Source organism: Hippopotamus amphibius, chromosome 10 (genome assembly GCF_030028045.1).
Source record: "Hippopotamus amphibius kiboko isolate mHipAmp2 chromosome 10, mHipAmp2.hap2, whole genome shotgun sequence".
NCBI lineage: Eukaryota > Metazoa > Chordata > Mammalia > Artiodactyla > Hippopotamidae > Hippopotamus > Hippopotamus amphibius.
In genome coordinates this window covers 25,120,307-25,133,939 of record NC_080195.1, presented here as the reverse complement: position 1 = coordinate 25,133,939, position 13,633 = coordinate 25,120,307, and the positions used below count along the sequence as shown (strand labels likewise).

At 39.7% G+C, this 13,633-nt stretch overlaps 2 protein-coding genes across 9 annotated transcripts in view; both read right to left on the bottom strand.

Moving 5' to 3' along the window:
- The window catches only part of NRG1 (neuregulin 1), a 1,000,105-nt gene that overhangs the window by 108,165 nt on the left and 878,307 nt on the right, over nt 1-13,633 (bottom strand). For 3 of the 8 annotated variants that reach the window (XM_057696610.1, XM_057696612.1, XM_057696611.1), the window contains exon 1: nt 7,783-8,449. The exons of the other annotated variants lie outside the window; for them this stretch is intronic. In XM_057696610.1, the coding sequence (XP_057552593.1) occupies nt 7,783-8,449 (667 nt within the window). Of the gene's footprint in view, nt 1-7,782; nt 8,450-13,633 lie in introns of those variants that run through there. 8 annotated transcript variants of the gene reach the window in all.
- Nucleotides 8,767-8,952, bottom strand: LOC130829948 (uncharacterized). The gene has a single exon (XM_057696618.1). It carries the CDS (start codon nt 8,950-8,952, stop codon nt 8,767-8,769), a length of 186 nt encoding a protein of 61 aa, XP_057552601.1.

The window sequence follows — 13,633 nt, the reverse complement described above, 5'->3', positions numbered from 1 at the left end:
TTGTAGAATTCATGTATATATATTATAATTTTAACCAAATTAAAATAACTTCTATGTTTGAGTTGGCTCATGTAAAAGTATTCTATGTAAATTATTCTCCTTACGGATTTTGTGAAATTCTGAGAATAGCTTAATCCCTATCTTTTGGGGTCCAGAAATTTCAGTTTGGGACAACTAAAACACGTTAGGTGAACATCATTTCCGTTAAAGAAAGGTTCATGATCTTTTTGGTCCAGCTCTTCCCGTGCACTACCCCTAAACTGTATGAATTCTTTTTCACTACCCCAGCCTTCGCACAGAAGGTACTTTCTTGACAAACACAATTTTAGTTCCTATCTGTCTTTTTCTCTCTTACTAGTAACTCCTTATCATTCTCTCTGTAAGAAAGCCCCTCACACCGTGATTTCTGGGTATTACCCAAAGAGGAATAATCTATATATCCTAACCAATTTTTCATGCGGGAAAGTCACTCTTTTTATGATACTATGGTTCAGGAAATTAGTCAAGTTCTGTATCATTCTAAGACATAACAAATTAATCCACCTGTTAAGACTCACTACAGTTTATTTCTATTACTCCTAGGAATTTAAAATATGTGAATATTGGTGTTTTTTTTTCCCCACATAGAGTAACTTACATAGCCCTTAACACAATCGCATGAATTTTGGGGGGATTAACATTCCCATTGGTAAAAACTAAATCTCAAGTGGTGATATGATGTGTTCAAGGCCACACAGCTTACAAATGGTAGAACTGGGATTTGATGTCAAGTTTCCAATACAATTTCCACTGCACCACGATGCTTCTTCAACTCTTATCTTCTGTTTTACATAAGCTTTCCCAGACTCCCAAACTTACTCTCCAGATTTTGTTAAAAAACTACTCTGTCAAGATCAAAGGAGGAAAAGAATAAAGTGAAGAAGGGAGTCAAAGTAGAATGAGAGAGAAAATTGGTACTGATTTCATGTTTACTATACTTGAGGCCTAGGATTTGGTGTTTTCCAATAACTCATTCAATCCCCCAAATAGCCCCAAGACATGGATCCTGCTATTCTCATGAGTAAATGAGGAAACATGCAGAGGGATGATCTTACTTGCTCAAGGCTATGAAGAACGTCAGGTAGGATTAAAATTCTGATCCGTCCATCAGACTCAGAAAACAAATTTATGGTGACCAGTGGGGAAGGGTGGCGGGGGAGAGATAGATTGAGAGTTTGGGATTGACATGTACACACTGCTATATGTAAAACAGATAACCAACAAGGACCTCCTGCATAGCACAGGGAACTCTGCTTAATATTCTGTAATACCCTAAATGGGAAAAGAATTTGAAAAAGAATAGATTAACATATATGTATAACTGGACCACTCTGCTGTACATCTGAAACTACCACAACATTATTAATCAACTCTACTTCAATATAAAATCAAAATTTTTTTAAATTCTGGTCTGCCCAACCAGAAAGCTAATGCCCTAGGGCAAGACAGAAATCAAAGCTATAGAAGACATCAGTGGTAAACATATTTAATAATCTGCTTGGAGCATGAATGTCCCTCAATCAACAATGTCACTGATTGAATACTTCCATCAAGAAGAAACTAAATTCTTTCCAGATAAGTTGGGCACTTCAGTTGGGGTAACTTTAATTGTTAAAAAATTCTCCCATATACTATGTCTCCAGAGGAGTGTCCTACACGAATCAAAATCAGAGGGGTAAAATTCTCTTCTCTAAAGAAGACATCTGTAGTGGAGTGATAAAAGTTTTACTAATTAGGATTTAAATGATGAACAGGAAATCACAATCATTTAAATTAAGGTGATACACACTATTTGAATATAATGGCTACAAACAATTTGGAAAAGAAAAGCAGGGTGTAGAGAAGAAAAGGATTATTTCAGTTTTTAGTCTCAGCTCTGACACTTATTAGCTGTAGTGTCCTTGGACAAGTCATTCACTTTTCCAGACTGGAATTTCCTTCCTCTGGAAGTCACTCACATAATCTCTCTAAATGTTCAACATATAAAATTTTATGATTACAGAATATCAACTATATTATTCAGAAATAACCTTTGAACACATATACACACACAACAGTGGGTTCAATTCACTGCAGTAAAGATGGCAACAAGGTTTGAGATGATGAAGACTGACCTTATTTCACTCCTACTCATGTGAACGATATACAAATCCAAGTTTTTTTTCAATTTGAGAACTAAACAACTTAGTGACAGATTCTAGCCTTTCTCTGGATGATGAAACTAAAAATCCTTGGGAATATTTTAATACCCTTGTTCTGTAAGCCATAACGATACACAGAGAGTATGATTTAAAAAAAAAATATTTACAGCTAGCAGCTTGCTAGAATCTGAAAGTAGTCTTATAGTCTTTACATGGCAGAATTATGGATATATTTTCCATTTTAAGAGAGTGTTCCTAAAGGGCTAAACAGATATTATTTTCCCAACCACTTCAATGGTTTGATTAAACTGTGCCATAGAGGCCAAACAGGAATTCGCCAAAGTTGCCCAGCTGGTTGGTAGCAGAGATGGGATTGGTGCTGCTTTAAGATACAGGACATTGTTGGGTAAGTGTTCAATATTGCGCATCCAGAGAAGAGAAATACTAGGGGAGGAACAGGAATGGCAGTCAAAATGTGAAGAAAATGAAGGTAAGGAGAAGAAACACTGAACTCAGAGAGTATTCGTGTAGGAAAGTAAAGAAATAACTCAAATTGAGTTAACGCAACTCGATTCTTAAAATCCATTAGAACAAAAGCTCTATGAGGGCAAGGACTCTTACTGGTTTTTATTGGGATGTGACAAACCTAGAACAGTGGCTGACACATAGTAGGTGCTTCCTTGTAGTCACTGAATGGAGAAAAAGAGGAAACCAGAGAAGAAAACTGAAACATGGACATAACACCAATAGTAAAAATGCAAACACAAGCATAAAAGCAGGCTGACAGAAAGTTCAATAGATTCGGTGCACAAGAGTTATAGTCCTAGTTCCCAGGGGCTTCCAGCTCAACATTAGGTAAGTCATAACTTTTTTATGCCTTGGTTTCTCAGTCTACAAATGATCTCTTCCTTCGTGTTTTAAAAGGATACCATGAGGTATTATTAAAAGCGAAGGAAGACAGAACAGATCTAAGATGCATGGTTTGGGACATAGTGATTTTCTGTGAATGCAGAAATGCTGATATGTATATTTACAAGTTTATATAACAGAAAAGAAGAAGGAGAGATAAAGAAGGGGGACAAAAGTTTGAATTGATGGTGCCAGTAACTAACCAGTCTATTGTTTCCTGGATGAAGTCATCTTTTGGTATGTGTTTTTGTAATATGTGTAAATACCGTTCAGTATTAAAGTGCAGGAAAGAAAAGACAGGTGAAGCTGCTTTGATATAGGAAAGAAAAGACAGGTGAAGATGCTTTGATATCTTAGAATGCAATGGAATTTTGACATATAAAGCCACTAAGGCATAATTAGGAAAATAAGAAAGAGTCAAGATATAATTGGGAGGGTAGGAAGGGAGAGAAAGGAATAAGGAGAAATAATCAAAGTGAGATGTTCAGGAAAGAGGTGAGCTGTATAGCCATCTACTGCCTGTTGGGAAAGAGTTCACCCTAGAAAACCTAAGCTGTTTTCAAAAGCAAGCTGAACACTGCATGAGTGATGAGATAAAAAAGAAAAAGACCACAACTGCCAAAAATTTAATAAAAGCAAAACAAGAAAATGAGAAGAAAACTTAACTTTAATTTTTTAAGTGTGAACTATACACATGTGACCAGTGGTTGCACTTGAAGCATTCCCCTTAACTACCAGTCAGGTGCCACTTGAACTGCCAGAGTTAGTCTCCAGCTGTAAGTCTCTAGAACAGGGGGAAAATGATTGGAGAAAACAGCAGTGTTTAGGATTAAATTCTGGGAGGTAGGACATTACTCTGTTTTCTACTATTTTGGATTTCCTTAAACCTTTCAGAGTTTTGTGAATTTTTGTAAAAGAATTTATTTTACTAAGTTGTTCAGAGTCTGGCTTTCTTCATCTATAAATTTTTTAAATTATTTGGTTCAAATCGAGGACCTTTCAGTTTTTTCCAGGTTTTTATGTCTTAGGCTCTCAGTAAATATGGTTAAAGCAGAGAAAAGTTATTTAGAATCACCATTCTGAAATACCTATACATACAATTGCAAGGCACTAGAAGAATCCACTGGGCTTAAAATTAATGCCACTTTTCAGTGGGAGGGAATGGTGTATTCAGTCGATCATGCTGAATTCTGCATATGGTAGTGATTCATATTGTCACTCTGGTAACAATGGTTTGCCACGAAACCCAACAGGACAAAGATTTAAGACAAGCAAAACAAATCTGGCCTAAAATGAAAATACTATTACATTCTTATACCCAAGAGTCTTTGGTCAAGCAGGCTGTTCCATCCAGAAATACATTTTCTTTCAAGATGGTACCCTAGTTTCCTGATTACAATTTAATTAATCAGCTCTTTTTTTTTTTTGTAGTTGTCTAAGTTTTCAATCTCCCAGAGTCAGATCTATGCATATAAACAGAGGGTAAGAAAAAATCCCAGGCAAAGAAAAGAAATGAATGGTTCCAATGACTCAATGAAAATTAAACATTTAACTATTAACATGGCAATATAATGATTATAGTGGGAAACCACTAACCACCTATTTTAATTTTTTCACATTTTTATATAGTCTATATATTAATTTATAGCCCTGTATTAGATTTCTTAATATCGACACGTATGCATAGATTAACATGGTGAGAACATGCAGTCATATTGCCTTATGAAAGAAATACCCGTTTTAGAACAGCTGACATAGGCACTACGCCTCTAGGCAATTTAAAAGGTGATATTTTGCCTTTTATTATAATAAAGACAGAGGGTGTCTTGATTTTAGAAGAGTCAGTGAGGAAGAGAGTCATTCTAGTATTTATGGAATAAAACCCTAATGCGCTAATAGGTAGATTGCTTTGGGAAATAACACAGCAGACACAATTACTAGGATTGTCTCTCTTCCACTCTTGCAGGCTCCAGGATAAAGAATCAATTAGCCCTCAACAGACTATGACCTTGAAGCTACAGCTCTGTACATAATACACTGAATATGCTGAGACAGACAGAAAGGGAGACTCCTGTCCTGAGACCATGGAAGAGTGTGGTTCACATATGATAACGTCTTCTTAACATATAAGCCGTGACAGCTTCGTTCATGTCAAAACCACTCAGGATGATGAAAGAAAAGCCCAGGTTCTTCCTGTGACTAAACGATACTTTCTTAGCAGAAGAGCAAAAAGTGCAAGGGATCACAAAATGACAATCTAATTCCATTTTTTTCGCCCTTTAGTTAATGAGGACAAGTTTTTTAAGCAATAAAACCAACCACTTATATGTGTTTGAAAACAAAGCTCCCTGGACCAATTCCTCTGCAAAATAAAAAAAATAATATATACACAAATTTTAGGATATTCGTGTTTTTTGTTGTTTTCAGGCACTAGTTCAAAAAATTAACCCAGAATGTCTCACACGGCAAACCCTGTAGGCAGTAAAGTGTTAACCAACTGTCCAGCCCTAACTTTTCAGGAGAAAACTACTTTCCAGACAGCTTTTGCTTTTCTCCAGCGTACTCAGAGTGCTGCAGCTGTGCATCTGGCCCGAACTGGCCACTGTGATGCTTTTAGGCAGCAGTAAATCTTTTCCACTCAATAGAAATGCCAGAAAAATCAATGTCCCGGTTTGGAAAAAAGAAAAGAAACTGTGTGGAATGTATAATCTATTAAAACACTTAGTAGAAGAATTGACCTTAAAAAATAATTCCTGAAAACATCACAACATACTTTTTAACATGGTCCTAGATCAGGAAAATGTGCTGGAGGTTTCTTTGTTTGCTTGTTTTCCTCCGATGACAAAATTATAGGATTTAGTTGAAGAGTTTTTCAAAGGGTCCTCTTTCTTTTTCTGGACAGCTAAACCTATTCAGGCACATTTTAATTAAAGACAAGTTGAAAATGATAAAGGCAAAGACGTAACCTTGTCTTCACAGTGAATTTTGCTTCTCTTTGCAGGATCTGTACTTGCTTTTTATAGCCTGTCATTTCATCTGGGTATTATTTCCCGGTCACTTTGCCAGGTGGGAAGAGGCGGTGAACACAGTGATGGCTGTCAGACCTTTAACGATGCTTCAGGGATTTGATAAAGATACAAAGCAGTGTCTGCAGAAAGGAGGTTCTTCCCTAATTACACCTGAAAAACAAGCCTCTTTTTTCTTTAAATCTTTGCCACTGAAACTGTGTGTATGAAATGCGCTTGCATCACAGCACAAACCAAGTTTTTCTGCTTTTCTAGAACAACGGTTCTCCCTTATACTGAATATAATGTCTGAAAAAGATATCTGTATTATTCATTATCATCTAGCGGGAAACAGAACTGGTATTTCATCACAGAATCTTTACCCTCCACTCTCCTTTAGGAGATTTTACACACGTTATTCGGAACTGAATTCTCTGATCCTTTACTTTTCCTAAGGAACTAGTCTCAAAGGTGACAGAAGACAGAGACAGAGAAACAAAAATAAATTAGGAACATTAAAAAAAAAGCTGTAAAAACTCCTCTCTTCTATAATGACATTTAGCACAATGTGACTAGTCATGGTTTCATCCTTGTCAACTTTTCCATTATAGAGCATTGCAATGACCCAGAACACACAGCAGAATGACTGCTCTGTATTGTTTTAAGAGCATGGTTTCTCTTCACTCATAGGTTATTAACAGCTGCTGCTGCAATCTGACAGACAAAACTGACACATCTAAAAAAAAAAAAAAAAGATGTACCTTACTAATGGATCTTGTACTTTTTAATGACCATCAAGGAAGCTATTTAAACATTTAATTACAGAAGATAAAACTAATTTGGACAAACCATAATGGAAAAGAATATGAAAAAGAATATAGGGGTGTGTGTGTGTGAGTGTATAACTGAGTCACTTTGTTGTACAGAAGAAATTAACACAACATTGTAAATCAACTATACTTCAATAAAATTAAAAAAAAAACTAATTTGGGAAAATCCTTTCATGCAGAATTGTACCACGTCCTAAATAAAATAAAACTGCCCCATAATAAGGTTTCAGTAACTGAAACTACAATCTGAGGACAGCAACCATCTGACTGTAAACGTCTAAAGACTTCATGCGGTATCAGGAAGAACCAACTAAAATACAAATGTGGGGAGAAGTGGTTTAGGGAACAGGAACAAGAGATGGAGAAAGATAACAGGCAGCATGGGTTGGTTAGGAGGGAGGGCAGCAGAAAGGTGAGGAGAGCTGATCAGAAGTTTACATGAGAAAAAAAAAAACACAGGATCATACTCACTGCTGCACAGAAGTCACATTTATATGTATAAATGAAAAGGCTGGTCCAATGTTTTAAATCTTAAAAAGTGTTAGAAATCAATGGGATAAACTGAAATTTAAGCATGGCTCACAGATGCTGGAGTTTTGGGTCCCCCACCCCAGATTTAGCAATCCGGGTAGAGGGAGCTGCTGTTAGAGCATCAGTGCTAACTAGCAGTTTACGAGGTCTTTTCACTCATCTTTCCGCGCCACGCAGAGCATCCCAGTCACATGGTACGTTTCAACCAAACCACGCCGTTAAAATCCAAGAAGAAAAGGACACAGCTACACGCTCTGGAGAACACTTTTGAGGACCTCGAGCCCACCCCTCTCCTTTACACATCATCATCCGTCTCTCTCTACTTACAAAGTTTAGGAGCGGTTTGGAGATTAGTTTCTGTTGCTTGTGGCTGAGTGGCTGCCTTGGGTGGTCTCACCTCAGGGTTCCGAGTGGGTGAAGGGAAGGATGGAGCAGCGGACGGCAGGAAAGAAAAAGTGAAAATACGATTCTTCGGGGTTGGTACCGCTGCAGGCTCAGAGGACACAAGGGCATTGTCAACTTGCACTGTAACTTGAACCTCAGTTTCAGACTGAGCCCTAGAGACAGGTGAAGTGTATGCCTTGGATGATACCCACATAGCTGAGGCAGCAGTTGGCTCCAGAGAAATAATAGGGTCCTGGCCTAACCCCCCAGGGTCAAGGTGAGTGGGCGAGTCATACTCGAAAATCTTGTCCACAAACACCCACTTGAGGCCGGCAATGCAGAGGCAGAGGCTTACTAGGCAAGCCAGAATGGGGACGATGCAGATTTTCTCTGAGTTGAGACAACCTCTCAGGCGCTCAGCTTCCAGGCAGACACAGCAGGGAACAGCCAGGCCCACGAGTCCTGGGGACCTCCCATCTTCGGTCTGGGTCTCTGGCATGTCTTCGGCTGCCGGAAGCCCGTCCAGAGATGGGTCTGCACTCAGCTGAGTGGAGGGGCTGGAGGACCTCTCAGCAGCTACCTCGGACATGTCTGGGGAATAAATCTCCATCGGCTCACCTCCAGAAGGCCTGGCCTCCCTCACCGTCCATTACCATCCCCCAACCAAATGATACAGCATCTTACAGGGGGAAATCGATAAGTCATCCAAGTCCAAGGCCATTATCAAAAAGCAAGAGTTCGGGAGGAAGGCAGGGGAGAAAAGAAAAAAAAAAAAGCCTCTAGCAACTACCAAATAAAAGTATATTGTAATTCTTTAGTGCTGTTTCTGGGCCACTTTTGCAGTTCTTTTAAATGCTTCTCCAAAGCATCCCGGCTGGTCAAGAAGGACAGAGGCCAAAAGAGAAACCGAGCTGATTTGTTGGTCAATTAAGTAAACCAGTAGCCCAAACTGAAAGGCATGGTTCTCACCTCGAGCATCTGAAGCTGGGGTCTGTTCAGATGGAGAAAACAACTGTCATGCAGGAGAAGTAAAAGCAAAAGCAGGACCAGCGGCGGCGGCGGCGGCGGCAGCAGCGGCGGCAGGAGAGGCAGCAGTGACAGTAGCAACAGCATCCTGTTGTGTGAACGCGACGGCCGAAAGGGGCTGAATCATTACAGAGCAGCAGGTGCCTGCCCTCCGCGCATCACTGCAAACAGTCTCATCGCAGAGGGATCTGAAGGCAGGAGCGCGGCCAGGAGGGGCGGTAACTGCGCTCCCCGCCCTGCCTCCACCCCCACCCCTCAACCACTCCTCTTTGTCCTTCCTGAGCGCTCATTCACTTTCTTCCTCTGCGGCTCTTCCCTTCTTCACAGTCTCTCTCCCTTCCTTTCCCCTCCTCATCCAAAGACGTTTTTTTTCCTCTCTCTCCCTTTCTCTTTTTCCTCCCTCCTCTCCCAACCCCCACTCTCCATCCGCACTCTGGGGCTGCTGGCTGGTCTGAGTAAAATCAGTATACCCAGCAACGCGGGACTGCCAGTGACTTCCTATTTTATCCAATTAGAAGGAATAAAGGCCATCAAATCAAAGAGAAGCTGGCAGGCACCAGTTAAGCTTAGTCCCCATGGCCCCCACCCCATTCGCCTCTCTTTCTTTCTGCCCCAGCCTTCCACCCCCACCTTGCTTGCTCTAAGTCTTGTTGGCTCGCTTTCCTGCACCCCCTGGTTGGGTCAGAAAAAGCCAGCGATCGATGCTAGCAATCTAACAAAGCTGGGATGGGGTGGGGGGGATGTAGGTGGGGACCTTATGGGTTGGACCTGAGGCTTGGCAAAGTCTGATATCTGATTCCTCCCTAGAGAGGTAAGCTTTTCAACAGCAATTTCTTCCTGCCTGCTGCTGAGAGATAGCATTCCTTCCCCAGCCTTCTAATAAGTTTTGTTCACCAAGAGGACTGTTATTACCTGATTTTTCAACCAACACTAAGAACATCTTATTTTTTTCTCACCATGGACAGCTCTGCCTTCAGCCCTTTTCGCAATGACTGTGTTAGACTTGGTGATGCCCAAGTGTGAAGTGCTGAGTGTGTGTTGGGGGAGGGGGTTTCAGGGGAGGGGAGAGGTTCATAGGTCCCCACTCTGGTCCCCTTTAAATTTCACTGCCTTGTACTCACAGCAGTCCTGGACTAATGTCTTGCAAACAAGAAACGCCGGTAAGTAACAGAGCTACAGAGGAAGCAAAGGCTCCCACTTCATCTTTAAATCAGCCTTCATTGTGACTCCACACTGCGGAGGTTGAATTCCCTGAGCGCTGTAATATATACCACATGTCCTCAGCTATAACCGCACTGCAAGGATTAAAAAGAGTCTTCTATAAGCGCATGCCTTTTGGGTTAAGCTTCAGTAGCTTTACCTTACAGATAGTTTCAGTGCTGACTTTCTTCTTTCTCCTTTTAAAGCAGCAGTGGTTAAAAGACTGGAAGAAATGCACTGTACTTAATAGAGTACAGGCTGCCCTGACCCTCCTGTTCGTTGCAGGTCAGCACACGCGATACTCATCTGAATCTTTAATCCACACTTTACTGTGACTGGACACCTGAATGGTTTCCAAGGAACCATTTTGCTCACCTATGTCAACAGAAGTCTTAAAAACTGTCTCTAAATCCATACTACATAACCATCATGTGAGTCCCAGAAGCAATAAAATTTAGAGCTTAAGTCCTGAGAGAATCTGCTTTAAGCACATTATATTTTGTATAGCACAATCTCCACTGCTTTGAAATACTTTTAAGCTCTAAGTGGGCATGAGATAATATTATCATTTCTTTCAAAATGAAATTAGCCCATAATTATAAATGATTTAAAGGGTAGTAATATCTTAAAATGTGTTTGCTGTACTATAACTAACAACAAAAGCCTGAACCAATTTGCATAATTGTAATTATGACTCTGACAAATTTATGGGCAAAATGAATTATCCTTAAATTCACCTCTATGTAACCTGCACCTATATACCAGTAACTGGTACTTTAAAGTAATTCATATGCCTACTTTCGAGATTTAACTATTTGATTTTAAAGCAGAGAGATCTTTTCTTAAAGATCTTTTCTTAAAGATCTCTTCTTAAAGATTCTAGCAATGGACATGAAATTTTACATCATAGAAAATCTATACGGAGGCATTTACACTATTTAAACTGAGAGGTATTAAGATTTCAATGATCAATATTCATGTAAATTCTCAAAATCAATATAGGCAAGTAAATATCTATGCTAAATTAGAATAATTTATCATTCCTTTAGATATCACCCAGGTTAAATTTATGGTACTTAACTCCTCAATTCTGCCCCAAACCATTATTCCACTCAAGTATATATAATCCATTAGCATTTCATCCAAAGACAAGGTCACCTAGATTTCAAAGATGAAAATGGGGTTCAGGTAGCCCAGTCAGGCAGGTAAGAGAAGATACTGAGAACAGAAACCCATTGTTAAGAAAAGTGGTCCTTCATCTGCACCAATAACAACTACTCACCTCACCTGATCATTAAGAACAAATGTATTCAGCAGACAAAGTAACTACCCCGCACTGCTCTAGTTGTCATATTAAAGATGACCAACACTTACAAAGGAAAAGAATGGGTTATGTAAAGGTTAGAACACAACTTCAGAGACAGAACCCTGTGGGTCACCACAGCTGTTTTTCCCCCTGGACTACACAAATCAGACTGTGGGATGTGTGTGTGTCCTCCCTGGAGATGTAGCCTATGAACCCTGCGGCTTCTTGGAGCTAAGATCAGCTTGCAGGGAGCCAGCATCCTATAAAGTTGTTTCCCATCCAACTGGAAGGTAAAGGTAATTGAGGAAATGGAGTAGGACAGGAGGTAAGGAATGAAAGAAATTCTCCATTAGTCCTACCCTTGAGACTGGGAGTCGGAAGTTGCCTTTACCTGTTTAACAAATCTCTATAGCAATAAAGAAATGAGAACAGGATAGCGTGAATGGGATTGGGGATCAGAATTTCTTTGAATAAAACATGCGTGTTTGTAAGACAAATTGCAAGTATGCATCACTTTAACCCTTTAGGCTCCATCTCCAATAAAGCTCAGGAACACCCATATTTCCATGTTCCTTTAAAAAATGAACAAGAGACAAATTTCTACTTCCTTTTTAAAAGCACATTACCACCTACCTCGTAACAACAAAAGCTATTTTTACAGAGCTCCACCACTGTGCCTGGCATTCTGCTAGGTTCTTAACATACATGATTTCTGATCTTCACTAATTCTGTACAGTACCTATTATCTTGGGGAAACAAACAGACTCAGGGACCTTAGGTACAGCCATGGACACAGCTATTAAGCTATTAAGCTAACAGCTATTAAGCAATAGAACCAAGATTTGAGCAAAGGTCTGACTCATGCTATTTCTGCTGAAAAATACTGTTTCTCATTTTTAATCAAAAGAAGGCATCTGATTATATATTGCATATCTGCTACTTCAATGGGAAAAATAAGTGAACCAGAAAGTGTAACAATGAAATAGGCATTTTACCTTAATGTAGTTAGTAAATGAACTTAAAGGTGCCCAGTTTCCAAAAGAAGAGGCTTCTAAAATTCTGCCTAGTGATTTTCAGAAGTTACAAGAATTAAGCACAGGTTTTTAAAATATGATCTATTTATAGTTTAAATTGAATGAGCTCTTCTGCGGTCTCAGTTCCAGGATGTTCTTTGGAAAGCTATTTCAGTTACATATTGCTATGAAACAAATTGCCCTGAAATAGCTTAAAACAACAACCGCTGTATTATATCTCACTAGCCTGCAGGTTTACTGGGTTCAGCTGAGTGGTTCTTCTGCTCCATTAGATGTCAGCTGGGGCTGCAATCTGAGGTGTACCTGAGCTGAAACATTCAAGATTCGTGCACATGACCGGCAGCTGATGCCAGACGGCAGCTGGGAAGGCAGCAGGGACTGTTGGATGGTGCACCAACATGTGGCTTTTCCATGTGGCCTGGGCTTCCCACGGCATGGCAGCTGGTTTCTGAGAGGATGCAGCCCAAGGGGGAGGACGCGCAAGCTGTCAGTCCTCCTTAGGACTGACCCTGGAAGTGGCATGGGCTATTCCCATTGCATCCTGTTGGCCAAGCAGTTACAGTGCCAGCTGAGGTTCAAGGACGGGGGAAATGAATCTTGATGGAGAGAGTGACAAAGAATTTTCAACCACACTTAATCCACCATGGCAGGTAAGGAAGTAACTGTTAGTCAACCTGGGTCAAGAGGCGACTCAGTAATATCGAATGGGATTCAGTAGAACAAAGTCAAAACACACTTCTAGTTCTGACATACAATATTCCAGCTTCCTCCTAAGCCAGCTTCAGTGAAGAAAACAATCCTATTATATCATCCAATAAAAAATACTCAAATTCCTCTGCTACTTCACGTTAAGCTAGGAGACTGCTTCTGCATTCATTTTACTTATTTTATTATCAGAAATATTTAGCTCCAGGAGATGAAAGAGGATGAAAGAGGATGACCATATTACGTAAACTTATCTTCTCTTTTACATTTTTTTTTTTTTTGGTGTGTTGGCTATTTCACTCTGAAAACATTTACCATTGCTCCTTAAGTTTATGGCTGAAAAAACAGAATTTACTTTGTGGTATCTAATACCATGACAATAGCAGTGATTTCATTTTTGGATTACAATCTTTGAAGATGACTATGTATAAATTGTAATGATTTATTCATTTGCTAATGAATTATGAAATCGTGATTTTCACAAGAAAGCTTCAGGGCCTAAAGGATCCCTCAAACGTGCTGC